The 16,087-nt window shown below is 46.8% G+C and overlaps 1 protein-coding gene across 3 annotated transcripts; it reads right to left on the bottom strand.

Annotated features, from left to right (window-relative positions):
• Positions 1-6,156: 6,156 nt before the first annotated feature.
• LOC115176914 (bromodomain-containing protein 2) lies at positions 6,157-15,875 on the bottom strand. Of its 3 annotated transcripts, none has more exons than XM_029737305.1 (12): positions 15,679-15,875; positions 12,749-13,037; positions 12,402-12,539; positions 12,088-12,238; positions 11,681-11,838; positions 11,015-11,524; positions 10,674-10,802; positions 10,087-10,341; positions 9,396-9,670; positions 8,536-8,861; positions 8,127-8,252; positions 6,157-8,032 (listed from the first exon to the last, which is right to left on the bottom strand). In XM_029737305.1, the coding sequence occupies exons 1-12, from the start codon at positions 15,696-15,698 to the stop codon at positions 7,905-7,907; spliced, it is 2,505 nt and encodes an 834-aa protein (XP_029593165.1). In that variant the 5' UTR covers positions 15,699-15,875; the 3' UTR covers positions 6,157-7,904. The 3 variants fall into 3 exon arrangements, with proteins under 3 accessions (XP_029593165.1, XP_029593166.1, XP_029593163.1); XM_029737306.1 differs by lacking the exon at positions 15,679-15,875 and adding an exon at positions 15,235-15,392 and having other exon boundaries at positions 10,099-10,341; XM_029737303.1 differs by lacking the exon at positions 15,679-15,875 and adding an exon at positions 15,235-15,386.
• Positions 15,876-16,087: the final 212 nt, after the last annotated feature.

Below are 16,087 nucleotides of genomic sequence, written 5' to 3'. Positions count from 1 at the left end.
TATTTCACTGAAAGGAAAATATGTCACGTCCTGACCATAGTAAGTTGTTATTTTCTATGGTAGAGTAGGTCAGGGCGTGACAGGGGGTGTTTGTCTGTTTTTGTATTTCTATGTTCAGTTTCTAGTTTTGTATTTCTATGTTGGTGTTGTTTGGGTTGATCTCCAATTGGAGGCAGCTGATCCTTGTTACCTCTAATTGGAGGTCATATTTATGTTGATGTTTGTCCCACCTGTGTTTGTGGGTGATTATCTTTTGAGTAGTGTGTTTTCCTCTCTGCGTCACGGTTTGTTGTTTTTGTTTCAAGTATTTATGTATTGCATTTAGTTTCACGGAATAAATAAATATGTAGAACTACGAACACGCTGGACCTCCAGCGACGCTCCCCAGTCCGGACCTCCAGCGACGCTCCCCAGTCCGGAGCCTCCAGCGACGCTCCCCAGTCCGGAGCCTCCAGCGACGCTCCCCAGTCCGGAGCCTCCAGCGACGCTCCCCAGTCCGGAGCCTCCAGCGACGCTCCCCAGTCCGGAGCCTCCAGCGACGCTCCCCAGTCCGGAGCCTCCAGAGACGCTCCCCAGCCTGGAGTCTTCAACGGCGGTCTGCAGCCCGGAATCTTCAACGGCGGTCTGCAGCCCGGAGTCTTCAACGGCGGTCTGCAGCCCGGAGTCTTCAACGGCGGTCTGCAGCCCGGAGCCTTCAGCGGCGGTCTGCAGCCCGGAGCCTTCTGCGGCGGCCTGCAGCCCAGAACCTTAAGCGGCGGCCTGCAGCCCAGAACCTTAAGCGGTGGCCTGCAGCCCAGAACCTTCAGCGGCGGCCTGCAGCCCAGAGCCTCCAGCGGCGGCCTACAGCCCAGAACCTCTAGCAATGATCTACAGTCCAGTTCTTTCGACAACGATCCACGGTCAGGTGGTAATGAAGCAGAGGGATCAGTGGGTGGAGTGGGGGTTACGCCCCGAACCCGAGCCGCCTTCATGGGGGTAGGCGCTAGATAAGAAGGTTCTGGGTACTGCATATGAGCCGCCATAGACATTAGTCGCCCACCCTACCCTCCTTTTGTGTTTTGTTGTTGGGGGGGGGGTTGTTGGGGGGGGGGGGTTAGGTGCGGTCAGAGTCCGCACCTTCCTTTGGGGGGGGTACTGTCACATCCTGACCATAGTAAGTTGTTATTTTCTATGGGAGAGTAGGTCAGGGCGTGACAGGGGGTGTTTGTCTGTTTTTGTATTTCTATGTTCAGTTTCTAGTTTTGTATTTCTATGTTGGTGTTGTTTGGGTTGATCTCAAATTGGAGGCAGCTGATCTTTGTTACCTCTAATTGGAGGTCATATTTATGTTGATGTTTGTCGCACCTGTGTTTGTGGGTGATTATCTTTTGAGTAGTGTGTTTTCCTCTCTGCGTCACGGTTTGTTGTTTTTGTGTTTCAAGTATTTATGTATTGCATTTAGTTTCACGGAATAAATAAATATGTAGAACTACGAACACGCTGCATTTTGGTCCAATCCTTCAGACAGCCGTGACAGAAAAACGTTTTGTTTTCGAGATAATCGTTTCCGGATTCGACCATATTAATGACCTAAGGCTTGTATTTCTGTGTGTTTATTATATTATAATTAAGTCTATGATTTGATAGAGCAGTCTGACTGCGTGGTGGTAGGCACCAGCAGGCTCGTAAGCATTCATTCAAACAGCACTTTCGTGCGTTTTGCCAGCAGCTTTTCACTGTGCTTCAAGCATTGCGCTGTTTATGACTTCAAGCCTATCAACTCCCAAGATTAGGCTGGTGTAACTGATGTGAAATGGTTAGCTAGTTAGCGGGGTGCGCGCTAATAGCGTTTCAAACATCACTCGCTCTGAGACTTGGAGTAGTTGTTCCCCTTGCTCTGCATGGGTAACGCTGCTTCGAGGGTGGCTGTTGTCGATGTGTTGCTGGTTCGAGCCCAGGTAGGAGCGAGGAGAGGGACGGAAGCTATCCTGTTACACTGGCAATACTAAAGTGCCTATAAGAACATCCAATAGTCAAAGGTATATGAAATACAAATCGTATAGAGAGAAATAGTCCTATAATTCATATAATAACTACAACCTAAAACTTCTTACCTGGGAATATTGAAGACTCATGTTAAAAGGAACCACCAGCTTCATATGTTCTCATGTTCTGAGCAAGGAACTTACACGTTAGCTTTTTTACATGGCACATATTGCACTTTTACTTCTCCAACACTTTGTTTTTGCATTATTTAAACCAAATTGAATATGTTTAATTAATTATTTGAGGCAAAATTTATTTTATTGATGTATTATATTAAGTTAAAATAAGTGTTCATTCAGTATTGTTGTAATTGTCATTATTACAAATCCATTTTTTTTTTAAATCGCCCGATTAATCGGTATTGGCTTTTTTGGTCCTCCAATAATCGCTATCTGCGTTGAAAAATCATAATCGCTCGACCTCTAGTTATTACCATATCTATGGTTATTACATAGAAAACATAAGGCATTCTGAGCATGCATGGCACACCTTTCACACAACTAGGGTGTATCAAAGAGGTGAAACATGCAGAACTTTGCAGATAGAAACTCAATAAATAGCGCTGAGACATGACTCCCTATTCTGCATTCTACACAATACATTTCTATCTGAATGATCAGCATCGCCCTGACATAGCCCACGTCTGACTGCTGCCACCTACTGTGGAGTCATGATCATTACAGTGTCTGCCCTTTATTGTTTGTTAAACTGTACGTCCAACCGGCCTCACAACTGCAGACCACGGGTAACCACGCCAGCCCAGGACCTCCACATCCGGCTTCTTCACCTGCGGGATCGTCTTAGACCAGCCACCCGGACATTGATAAAATTGTGAGTTTGCACAACCAAAGTATTTCTGCACAAACTGTCAGAAACCTTCTCAGGTAAGCTCGTCTGCGTGCTCGTTGTCCTCACCAGGGTCTTGACCTGACTGCAGTTTGGCCTCGTCACCGACTTCAGTGGGCAAATGTTCACCTTCGATGGCCACTGGCACGCTGGAGAAGTGTCTTCTTCACGGATTAATCCCAGTTTCAACTGTACCAGGCAGACAGCATGCATGGTGTTGTGTGGGCGAGCGGTTTGTTGTTGTGAAAAGAGTGCCCCGTGGTGGCAGTGGGGTTACGGTATGGCCAGTCATAAGCTACGGATAACGAACACAATTGCATTTTATCAATAGCAATTTGAATGCACAGCACAGGAGGTTGGTGGCACCTTAATTGGGGAGGACGGGCTCGTGGTAATGACTGGAGCGGAATCAGTGGAACGGTATCGAATACACCAAACACATGGTTTCCAGCTGTTTGATGCCATTTTTTCAGTTCCGCTAATTATTATGAGCTGTCTCCCCTCAGCAGCCTCCACTGATAGAGATACCGCGACGAGATCCCGAGGCCCTTTGTCCTTCCATTCATCCAACGCCATCACCTCCTGTTTTCAGCATGATAATGCACAGTCCCATGTCGCAAGGTTCTGTACATCATTTCTGGAAGCTGGAAATGACCCAGTTCTTCCATGGCCTGCATACTCACCAGATGTCACCCATTAAGCATGTTTGGGATGCTCTGGATCGACGTGTACAACAGCGTGTTCCAGTTCCCACCAGTATCCAGAAACTTCACACAGACATTGAAGAGGAGTGGGACAACATTCCACAGGCCACAATCAACAGCCTGAAAACGCGCCATGAGGCAAATTGGTGGACACACCAGATACGGACTGGTTTTCTGACCCATACCAACATATGCATATCTGTATTCCCAGTGAACTCCATAGGCTAGGGCCTAATTTATTTAAATTGACTGATTTTCAATTGACTGACTCCCTTATATGAACTGTAACTCAGTAAAATCTTAGAAATTGTTGCATTAAAATTTCTATTCGGTGTGTGTATATATATATATATATACACACACACACACACACAGCTGATTTGGAAAGTATTCAGACCCCTTGACTTTTTCCCAATTTTGTTAGGTTACAGCCTTATTCTAAAATATATATTTTTTTATAATCCTCAACAATCTACACACAATACCTCATAATGACAAAGCAAAAAGAGGTTTATCAATTTTACCAAATGTATAAAATAAAAAAATACCTTATTTACATAAGTATTCAGACCCTTTGCTATGAGACTCAAAATTGAGCTCAGGTGCATCCTGCTTCCATTGATCATCCTTGAGATGTTTCTACTCCTTGATTTGGAGTCCACCTGTGGTACATTCAATTTATTGGACATGATTTAGAAAAGCACACCTGTCTATATAAGGTCCCACAGTTGACAGTGCATGTCAGAGCAAAAACCAAGCCATGAGGTCGGAGGAATTGTCTGTAGAGCTCCGAGACAGGATTGTGTCGAGGCACAGATCTGGGGAAGGGTACCAAAACATTTCTACAGCATTGAAGGTCCCCAAGAACACAGTGGCTTCCCTCGTTTTTAAATGAAAGAAGTTTGGAACCACCATGACTCTTCTTAGAGCTGGCTGCCCGGTCAACTGAGCATTCAGGGAAGACGGGCCTTGGTCAGAACCCGATGGTCACTCTGACAGCGCTCTAGAGTTTGTCTGTGGAGATGGGAGAACCTTCCAGAAGGACAACCATCTCTGCAGCACTCCACCAATCAGGCCTTTATGGTCGAGTGGCCAGACAGAAGCCACATGACAGCCCGATTGCCAAAAGGCCCTTAGCGACTCTCAGACCATGAGAAACAGATATACCTTATTTACGTAAGTATTCAGACCCTTTGCTATGAGACTCGAAATTGAGCTCAGGTGCATTCTGTTTCCACTGATCATCCTTGATGTTTCTACAACTTGATTTGGAGTCCACCTGTGGTAAATTCAATTGATTGGACATGATTTAGAAAAGCACACCTGTCTATATAAGGTCCCACAGTTGACAGTGCATGTCAGAGCAAAAACCAAGCCATGAGGTCGAAGGAATTGTCCGTAGAGCTTCGAGACAGGATTGTGTCGAGGCACAGATATGGGGGAGAGTAACAAAAAGAAATATGCAGCATTGAAGGTCCACAACAGTGCCCTCCATCATTCTTACATGGAAGAAGTTTGGAACCATCAAGGCTCTAACTAGAGCTGGCCGCCCGGCCAAACTGAACAATCAAGGGGAGAATAGCCGTGCGTGGTCAAGGATGTGACCAAGATCCCAAAGGTCACTCTGACAGAACTCTAGAGCTCCTCTGTTGAGATGGGAGAACCTTCCAGAAGTACAACCATCTCTGCAGCACTCCAACAATCAGGCCAGATGGAAGCCACTCATCAGTAAAAGGTACATAACAGCCTGCTTGGAGTTTGCCAAAAGGCACCTAAAGACTGACCATAAGAAACCAGATTCTCTGGTCTGATGACACTAAGATTGAACTCTTTGGCCTGAATGCCAAGTATCACATCTGGAGGAAACGGGCACCATCCATACGGTGAAGCATGGTGGTGGCAGCATCATGCTTTGGGGATGTTTTTCAGCGGCAGGGAATGGGACACTAGTTAGGATCAAGGCAAAGATCAAAGTACAGAGTTCCTGGATGAAAACCTGCTCCAGAGCACTCTGGACCTCAGACTGGGGCAAAGGTTCACCTTCCAACAGGACAACGACCCTAAGCATACAGCCAAGACAACGCAGGACTGGCTTCAGGACAAGTCTCAATGCCCTGAAGTGGCCCAGCAAGAGCCTGGACTTGAACCCGATCGAACATCTCTGGAGACCTGAAAATAGCTGTGCAGCAACGCTCCACATCCAACCTAACAGAACTTGAGGATCTGCAAAGAATAGGGAAAAACTCAAAATACAGGTGTGCTAAGCTTGTAGCGTCATACCCAATAAGACTCGACTGTATTCATTGCCAAAGGTGCTTCAAAGTACTGAGTAAAGGGTCTGAATACTTATGTAAATGTGACATTTTAAAATTATAAATTAGCAAATATTTCTAAAAAGCTGTTTTTGCCTTGTCATTATGGGGTATTGTGTGTAGATTGATTAAATAGTTTTCCTCATCAATTTTCAAACAATGCTAACGTAACAAAATGTGCAAAAGGTCAAGGGGTCCGAATACTTTCCATAGGCACTGTATAAATAGGGGTGTACTGTGTATACATATTACAAACAAATAGAAAAAGCTTTATAGAAGGTCTCATTTTAATATATACAGTTTTCAAATGACTGGCATGCTTCTGAGCAGCAATCCAGTCAACCAGGAGGCAAAACAATGTTCAGGACATGTTCTGGAATAATAAAGCATGACTAAGTAGAGGATAAATATAGAGTATAAAAGAAAAGCAAGACAGGAAAATAGACTCACTGGTAGAAAGAAACATGATCATTTGACCACTGAAATACAGTACTATACATCTATATACACACTTTCCTTAAAGAGATCTAACAGCCTAGCTTCTATACATCTCATCTGGTGTATCTCTTGGTCCAAACTTCAACGTAGGATGTCTGCTCTTGTATTCACGGTGATTTAACATCTAACCACCGGTTAGCTTACAAAGCGCATCATACTGTGACACTTTCTGTATTTTTAAAGTTCTATGTTGAAAACTTGATGGCTGACATGCAAAACATTGTGGAACTGTATCAATAGTGGACTAACAAAACAAATACCAAATGATTGAGTGGAATTTTCCTTTAAGCACAAACAGAATTGCAGACCGATCAGTTTCTATGACTGCTGTGATTAAGACTGCAGTGTCACCATCAAGAAACCTACTCCTTTCCTGAGAAATGACAACTGGGCTGTTTCTTAATGGTAAGTGCCATACATGTATGACAAATCTCACTGTCAAGAAAAAGAGTTTCTGTAGTTAGATCTCTTAAGAGGAACATATGGAATGGAAATAAAACTCTCCTGCCTCTGAACTTTATGTCCAGCTGAATGTTGGTCTGTTAGCAGTAAGAACAGATGTAAAATGAAACACAGAAAGCAACAACAAAAAGTACTGACTCGTGAACTGCAGCTACAAAACTTGACAGAAAAGACATAACTACCAGATCTGAAAATCAACCACTAGACAGTGACGGCCTCGTAGTGAGAGAACAGATAAGTGTAAGCATTACAATGCTCACTCCACATAGCTTTCTGGGAGGGCAAGTGGGGTTTCTGCCATACTGCTTATACCCATTCAGTTCTTATCAATCTATGATTGCACATCAAGAAGTGTCCAACATGGGGCTGGGCAAATCTCTCCACATCCTTTCACTACTCCTCAGTCTCCCTCTTTGGGGGATCGCCATAAAATTCTTCTTTATAAAAGAAACGTAGATAAATTGTACAAGTATTTACACAGGGAGGAGAGGGATAACAAGGCATTTGTTCTGGGGGTCTTGAGCAGAGTCAGAGAGTTGGTCCGACGCGGTTTCTGTCTGAACATTCCGAGAGTGCCACTTCCTCCTCCATAGCCATTGTAAGTGATAATTGACGCTTCGGCGCTGTTTATTTCTGATAGTTTCAAAAGCTATGAAGATGTCCAGTGAAAGCAGATATGCAATTTGTTGACACCAAAACACAGTAAAGACTTGGATATACATTATCCTGAATGGTCATTTCATAGGGAACTGTCAGAGGCGCTCTCGTATTGTTACATTACCAACATTTCGAGAATAAAGGCTCTAACATGGCAGCTGTTGTTAAACCTGGCTGAACTCTATGTTTCTGGTCTTCAGTATCCTTAGTGACCTTCACGCGTCCTCTACCCTGCACACAAATCCCACCATCATCATTCATCTTGGAGTGTTCGTGCTGGGGTGCCTTTCGAGGGAGGGGCACTCTTTTTCCCTCCCTTGACTGTCCCAGGAGACTTCGTCCTGGGGCTGCCGCATGTCCCTGAGCTCGACGGGGGTTCCCTCCCTCTCCCACTGTCTCATCAACCCGAGTCTGATTCACTGGTGTCAGAGGAGGAGGATGACGAGGAGGAGGAAGAGTCTGAGCTGGAGCTGCTGCCGCTGAGGCGGGAGGGCTGGGCGTGAGGCTCCACGCCACTGAGCTTCTCCGCTGCAAGAGAGACAAAGGGGGTAAGTCTTTGCATGTATCTCAATGCTACATGTGCAACAGCAGTTCTGTGTGTCTATGTGCGTGTGGATCTCACCCTTGGGTTTCTGGGGTTTCTTGCCAGAGTTAAGCTGTCCGCTGACATCCTGCAACCTCCTCTCCAGCTCACTCTTCTTCTCCAGGGCCAGTTCCTCTCTGGACTTGCCGGGGCCCCCTTTCTTCACTGTTACACACAGACAGGAAGACCGGTTCAAGGTTATATACTCAGCCCACACATACATATCCAAACATTCCATAGTGAAAGACTGGTTCCATTTGTATGGTATTAGTCAACCAGAGCGCTAGCATGTAGCATTTTATCACCACAGCACCAGCTTGTAGCATCAGTTCTTTGTAGCATAACAAGGCATTAGCAAGTGTCTGCAGTGACAAAATGATGCATTCCCATTCACACCATACTAGCTAACCACAGCTAGCATTAGCAATCGCTATTTGTTCCCCCTCACCATAGGGCTTACGGGGCTTCTTCCTCAGGCACGTCATGACGTAGCGCTCCAGCTCGCGCAGCGTCGACGGCTTGAGCGTCTCAAAGTCGATCTCGATCTCCTCGGGGTTGGTGTCACGCAGCGAGGGCTCGCGGGACTGGATGATGTGGACGACGCGGCCCAGCTTTTCGCCAGGCAGCTTGTTGATGTCCAGGCTCAGCTGGCGCTTCTCGTCGTACGACATGGGAGACGTCTCCTCCTCCTCCTCGGAGTCATAGTGGGGCAGCATGGAGAAGGCAGGCGGGGCGTAGTAGGGCATGGTAGCAGCCTGGGACTTTTTGGTGTTTCTAGGGAGAGGGAAGCTGTTAGAGGCCGTGCAGTAGTACTACAGAAATTGTATGCAAACTTTTCCAGCACGGAGCCCATTTTTTTCACGCCCAAACTTGTGGGGACCCAATTATACATTTTTTGAAATCATTTCTCTTGACCCCACCCCAAATATGACAACCTACATTGACACATTTACATTTTTACATCAACAAATCACCTTCAATTCATTACATATTCATCTCTTATCAAAATGAACTTGATATACTGCCCCATACAATAATCTGTACTCTGCAACCTCACTGCAGTTTCTAGAGACACATGCAGGTCAAGTTGGAAATTGGATTGTGATGAAAGAGAGGAAGTAGAAAATAGTGTAAGAAACTTTAAAAAAGCGAAGCGAAGAAACAGAAAAGGTGGAAGAGGAAGCAATGTGAAAGTCTACAAAATGAGACTGAAACAAGCAAGATAGAAGAAAGAAGACATGGATAACCGATGGAAAGGTTGAGTAAAAGCAAAGAGAAAGGTCGTGTTTGGGGTCAGTGTGTGCTTACTTGCTGCCCTTCTTCTTGCCAGGGCCTCTCTTGCCCTGTGAGGATGCGGGAGCTGAGCTCCTGCTACTGGATTTACTCTTCGTAGTCCTCACCGGCTTGGCCGTCAGCATCTCCCAGTCCTCACCCCCTACCGCCGCGCTGGGGCGTCCTCGGCTTCGCTTCTCTGGCTTCTTCTTCTTCTTTTTCTCCTTCTTGTCTTTCTTCTCCCTCTTCTTCTTGTTCTTGACGATTGGGCCCTGGGAGAGGGCTGCCAGCTGCTCGTGTACGGCTCGGAGCTGTGACCGGGGGGCAGACCAGAGGTGGAGTGTTCAACTGGACAAACACACGTCACTTATATGGCTAGATCATGAAGGAATACTGTGATATTTTATTTAACCTTTATTTAACTAGGCAAGTCAGTTAAGAACAAATTCTTATTTACAATGACGGCCTACCATAGAGTGTAACAGTGAGAAAATACAGCAAATAGCAGGCTTGTGAAAATACATGTTTGAACACAGAGAGTACTTGTATACCAAATGAGTGAAACTATGCATACTAGCATGGATTTGTCTGAATATTAGAAAAACCTGTGTTGGAGAGAAATCTAAAACTCTTGATGCAGTCTGTGCTTGTGATGTGTAGATAAAAACTGACCTGTGTTCGGTGTGTGTGGTGCAGTGTGTTCGGTGAACGGGGGGGTTGAGTCTACCTGTGTACACACCTGGTCCTGTAACTCGGCCAGGCGGTGTGCTCGCTCCTCCTCGCTGTCCTCGCTGCTCTCGCTCTCGCTGCTGGGCTCGCTCTCCGACGAGGAGGAGGAGGACGATGACGACGAGGAAGAAGACGAGGAGTCACCGCCGCCGTGAGCGTGAGTGCCCATGCCGCCGCCCATGCCACGGGACTTGGGAGGAGCCTGCTGGAGGGGCTCGTCGGGCATCTTGGCGAAGCGGAACTCAAACACGTCCTGGATGGACAGATGGACAAACGGAGTGAGTGAGCTTGTTTTTTACTTAATTGTGGATCATGTCCCTTTTGTTTTGTTACACAATAATAACAGTTATCACAAGAAACAAAGTTGTAGGGACAGAACAGAGAAATGGAGACCAAAACAATTTATAGATTAGTCATTAAGTAGACTTATCCAGTGACTTGCAGTCATTGCCTTCTGCCAAGGTAGACTACCACATATCGAAGTCATTGCAAGTAAAACCCCCTGAGCATGCAGTGGACAGAGGTCAAGCAACAAAGGTGAACTAAGGGTTCCAGGGTGAATTGTGGTGACAGAACCGAGCTCACCTGCAGCTTGCGGGCCATGCCCACTACGTCATGGTCGGGGGGGTTGTATTTGTAGCAGTTGGAGAACATGAGTCGGACGTCAGCGGAAAACTGCTGCGAATCCCTGTACTCCCGACTGTCCATCTTCCTCTGAGAGAAAGATAGGAGAGAGAAAAGACTGTTTTAAACTCCAACAGATAAAGGAGAGGACTCCAGATAGGGATAAGCCTCCTTAGTTTCATACTGTGACAGATATCCACACAAAACAAATCTGAGAAGGTAATAATCCATGAACTGTGCATTTCAGCCACATTCAGTTCTCATTGAGTCAAGGCAGTGCGACATCTATCTTGCAAGCTGACCTTGATGTTGCTGAGGTCCATGGGGCACTTGATGATGTCGTGGTAGTCGTGCAGGCCCAGGGCCGAGGCGTCCACGGGCTTGTAGAAGGGCCAGGCGTAGGCCGCGTGTTTCTTGGACAGCAGATCCTTCAGCACGCTGCTACAGTAACGCAGCTGTTGACTCAGCTTGGCCCGCCGTGGCGCCTTGGGCTGCACAGAGTCCGGCAGGTCTTTCTTGGGGGGCTTGATGGGGCGTCCACTGCCACCACGCCGAGCCAGGGTCTTCCCGCCTCCGGCCATCATGGGCTGGAGCAGAACTGGGCCTCCTGGGCCCATGGGTCCTCTAACCAGGCTGGGAGGGGGGTCCATGTCCCCCAGGGAGGTGAGGGAGAGGGTGGAGGGGTCATGGCTCAGGCCTTGCCCGTGACCTCCTTTCCCAAGGCCCACCATCCGACCCCCTCCTACGGCCAGGGGCATGGTCATCATGGTGGAGGGAGTGGTGGTGTCCGCCTTCCGTTTCACTCCCTTCTTCTGCACAGGGAGAGAAAAGAGTTATAGTATGGTATTCTGTAGCCAATATACAGTGTGAAGGCAGCAGCAACAAGTGTGTAGCATCAATACAATGTACAGTACTATAGCAAGTTCCTATTCAGGTCTTAGCATCTTGAGTGAAGTGTGGTGAGGTACCTTGGAGGTGGGCAGTGTGGGGGGCAGGCTCAGCAGCTGTGTGGGGGGCAGACTCTTGGGCAGCATGGTCTGATGAGGGGTGTCTGAGTCACCCGTGTCAGAGGAGGAGCGGGAGTATGCTGACTGGGACACCGCAGGGACCTGGTGAGCTTTCGATGCTGAAAGATGGGCAGAGAAAAATCAGGCTCAAGAACACACCCATAGTGATAATACTACCAAGAATATTATAGCCAAAGATGTACAGTGCACTACACGTTAAACAGGTTGTTCCAACTCATCTTTAGCCAAATATGTACAGTACATCCACCAACTCATCTTTAACCAAACATACACAGTACATCCACCAACTCGTCGTTGAACATTGCTCTTGCCTGCTTTTCCCCACCACATTCTCCAGAGTGACTCACCGTTGGACTTGCGGCCTCCTTTGCCTGGCTTGCCCGGTTTGCCCCTGGGGGCAGGAGGGGGCAGCTCAATCTCCTCCTGGGGCATCTGGGCCACCTTCTGCAGGAACACCTTCTCCAGGGACTGGGCCATCAGCACAATGTCATCTGTGGGCTGGGAGAGAAGAGGCCACATGCACTTTATAATCAACATCCAGTTAAAACAGATACAGCTGCTGTGAATATGGAAAGGCCTTGTGATAAATTAGAGAAATATATTAGGTCTGTTGTCATTGATGCATTAGCCTGACCTACACATGTAAATATTTTGGCCATACCTTGTTATAGATGTAGCAGTTGGTGAACATGGTGTTGAAGTCCTGCATGCACTCACTGGCGCTGCGGTAGTAGTTGTTCTCCAGCCGCTTCTTGATGGTTCCCATGTCCATGGGCTGCTTGATGATCTTGTGATAATCCTAGTAGAGCAAGAAAGAACAGAATAAAGAAAAAGAGTAATGACTGTTGAAAGGTGGTGTGACGAGGATGTAAACTATGTACAAACGCTCATAGGTGTAGGCCTACATGGTGGTGGGTTGTAAAAGCTTGCAACCCCTATGGCTCTCTAGGACCAGTGTTGGTGACCACTAATCTCTACACTTGTTTATAAACAAACAGTGTAACTCACTGGGAGGTTGAGTCTGAAGGCATCCACTGGCTCATGGAAGGGCCAGGCAAAATGGTGCCTCCACAGGGACTTGATCATAGCCTTCTGGAGGAACTGCAGCTGGTTGGTCATGCAGCCCTGCCGCCCGGGGTCCCTGACGGGGGGCTGGATCGGGGGAGGGGGCGGCGCATGCGGCAGCTGGGGGCTCTCGAAGCCTTCATACAGCAGCGAGGGCTTCCGCATGCGCTTGCCTGGGCCCGAGGCATGGTGCTCCATCCCGCCGCCAGACAGCCCCACCACTCCCAGAGAGCTGTTGACCAGGAGAGAGGAACAGAGGGTGGGAGAGGTTGAAGTAGTGGGATAGACAGGACAGGCGGTGGGAAGACAGAAGGGGATGTATGAGGGGAGAAATACATTTGAGCAGAACATTTTAGCATATGAATGAGTTATCCCTCAGCTCTGGCATTTCAAAAGTAGTATGCTACAATGTGCTTGATCTTTGCGATACTTCATCATTGCCCTACAGTCAGTGTCAATACAGTCAACTAATTGTGCATTGTAAGCACAGTAAGCCAACCTTCATGATGACAAACTTCTAGGTGCAGGCTACACAATTCAAGCAGGAAAGCATTAGGAAGGAACCCTTCGCCAACACAGGCCCTTTGCCATCTGCTCCCTCACCAATGCAATGAGGATTCTATCAATAGGCTGCCACTTTTGGTACAGCCACGGAAACCCAGATCACTGGATGGGAAATCCCTCGGGCAGCTAAACCTGCATTCATTGATGGAATAGTGACAACATGCAGGTTCTCCCTCTATTCACTTCCATCTTTTGTACTGTGTGGACCAGATTGACAATTTTATCCCAGGTCACCCAGGGTTCACACAGCACGCACATGCCATCCCACTGACACACAAAGGGAAGGAAAGCTCATGAGCTGATTTTCCATCTCAGGACTTACACACACCCCAACACAGCCTTGTTAAGTTAAATGTTTGAAGAAAAGAGAAAGATCTGGCAATGCATTAATACTATTATTCCTTAATAACCCGGGAAAAAGACTGATAGTATTGTAACGACCCTGGGTTTATAAGCTCAGATATCGACTCTGCGGCTCAAGCATGCTGTAATGAAACAGGCAGGGAGTAGGTCTCGAACCCTCGACCTTCTAGCCCAGCGCGCTATCGACTGTGCCACGGATATCGACTACCGCTTAAGCATGCTTTTGGGGCACAGTCTATAGCGTGCTGGACTTCTGGCTAGAAGGTAGAGGGTTCGAGGCCTGCTCCCTGCCTGTGTCGTTCCATTGGTATCAGAAGTGATTCAGACCTTGCATCCACGACAGTGCGTATGCTTGGCCAGTGAGCGCGTTCCTATAAGACGTAGAGTCGCAAGCAAGCGTGAGGACGCGCTCTTTGAAAGGAGGGAGTAGTGTAACGACCTGGGTTTATAAGCGCGGATATCGACTGCCGCTTGAGCATGCTTTTGCACAGTCGATAGCGCGCTGGACTCCCTGCCAGTTTCATTACAGTATGTTGACCAGTTTACTGCTCTCTCTGAGTGTTTGTTATACTTAGCCTAATCTCCCAAGTATTTTCGTTGAATTCACTTTGATTTGTGGGTGTTAACCGGTAATAGGCAATAATCAAATGCATTAGCTAGTTAGATTGTGATATGCTTTCATTCTTAACTGTGGCAATCATTTCAGCCGGCAGAGGAGAGGCTTCCGCGCTTATTTATAGTCATTGCGTGTGGTCAGTGTCGCCGCCCCGCCTTTTTTGAGTGTGTGTAAACACACCGACGCCAAAACAGACCCTCAGGATCGTCAGTCAAAACCCTCAACTCCTGTGACTCAAACCCTTGCACAACTATCCAATCAGCTCCTCGTGTTACTAGCTTGTTTATGTGAGACCCCATTTGTGGAAACGCCAACTTAACTGGCTAGCTTGGAACCATCGCATCGTTCGTAAACAACTGAATCCAGCTAGCTACCAAGCTAGTTAGCCATGACGCTAACGTTTGCTGGCGAACATCAGAAAGTAAACAACCGGGTTAGGACAACTGAATAAGCTACAAATAAATTGCACATCTGCGGCCCTAGCTCGGTTTATTTCTCTGTCATTAAGATTTATAGCAAGAAAATGGCGGTGGCGCAGTGCCGCTCAATGAAGCGTTTCATCACCACAGCCAATTTTAAACAATCCCCCAGCAATAAGTTATTGAGTAGGCTGACCCACACAATAAGTCAATATCCAACCTCACTGTATAGTTAACTATCGAAGTGGATGTTAGGAACAAAAATCTCTATATTTACATCTTACTAGCTAACGGAATATTTTCATTGGTTCGTGTCAGAGTTGAGAAAAGACTAGTTAGCTAGCTGATGCACCGACAGTGACTACTAGCTAACTAGGTTTAGCCATTCAGTCCCGATTCGTGTTAATTTTCAAGCCTGCAAAATCAGTTCCGACCCGAGCCTGAAGGTACAATGTTCCTAAAGGTACCTGTCAAGGGGCGGGTTAACGGCCGTTTCCATCAGGATGGATCCGGATTCTTTTTATGTTCCAAATTTGTCCACTGTTATGTTTCCACCAAATAAACGCCGAACAGTTCTACAATGAAATGGCGCCGAAAAGCTACCGCCTGCCGCTTTATAAACATATCACGTGGCGTTTTCGTGCAATTCCTGTTGGGGTTTCTCGTAATACTTGCTTCAGATTGGCTACTCCGCATAGGTGCTAGATTATGTTTGGCTATCCACGCTGTCTGTAATGTAACATGCCACACCCTGCAAGAAGAACATCCTGTCCCTTTAGCTTCAGGCGGCTAGTCTAGCTAGTTAGATAAAAACAGATGTTTTGTTTATATAATCGTTATCATCTTTACGTTTACGAAACCGAATGCTTATTAAGAGCTACTCTGAATTATAAATACAAAACAATTATTACCGGTGGTAGGTCTTCCTCATGTCATGACTGGGTACTATTTCCTAATGGTTAGCCCCAAGTAGCTAACGGTAGCTAGCTAAAATAGCCAGAAAATCTCCAGCCTTTTAGGCACACTGGCACATAATGTATTGTCCCTCCAACCTTCATTCTCCTTCCGTTCCGCTTTTGGGGTTACTATGGGCAGGTTTACTTGTGGGGTATATCAGCTGTATCCAATGATTTATATATACACACACACATCATTGGCTGTATCAGCCTCAGTTATAGGTTTTATTCAGTCACTTGGTTGGAGCATAACTCAGTTTTTTTTATTTGAAGTGGAAGTTATGCAATCTGTCACATCAGTGGGAGTTTGGGGCAGTTCAGCCGTAACATGATGATGCCGACATTTAAATACATTGTTGTCAAC

The sequence above is a fragment of the Salmo trutta genome, chromosome 37 (assembly GCF_901001165.1).
Source record: "Salmo trutta chromosome 37, fSalTru1.1, whole genome shotgun sequence".
NCBI classification, from domain to species: domain Eukaryota; kingdom Metazoa; phylum Chordata; class Actinopteri; order Salmoniformes; family Salmonidae; genus Salmo; species Salmo trutta.
Note: the sequence above shows the minus strand (reverse complement) of the source record. Positions and strands in the feature narration are given on the sequence as shown.

Coding starts and splice junctions, on each gene's coding strand:
- LOC115176914 (XM_029737303.1), bottom strand. CDS start 15,266: ATGGAAACGGCCGTTAACCCGCCCCTTGACAG. Junction 10,803..11,014: donor TGGACCTCAGCAACATCAAG/GTCAGCTTGCAA, acceptor TCTTTCTCTCAG/AGGAAGATGGACAGTCGGGA. Junction 8,033..8,126: donor GAAACCCCAGAAACCCAAGG/GTGAGATCCACA, acceptor TCTCTCTTGCAG/CGGAGAAGCTCAGTGGCGTG.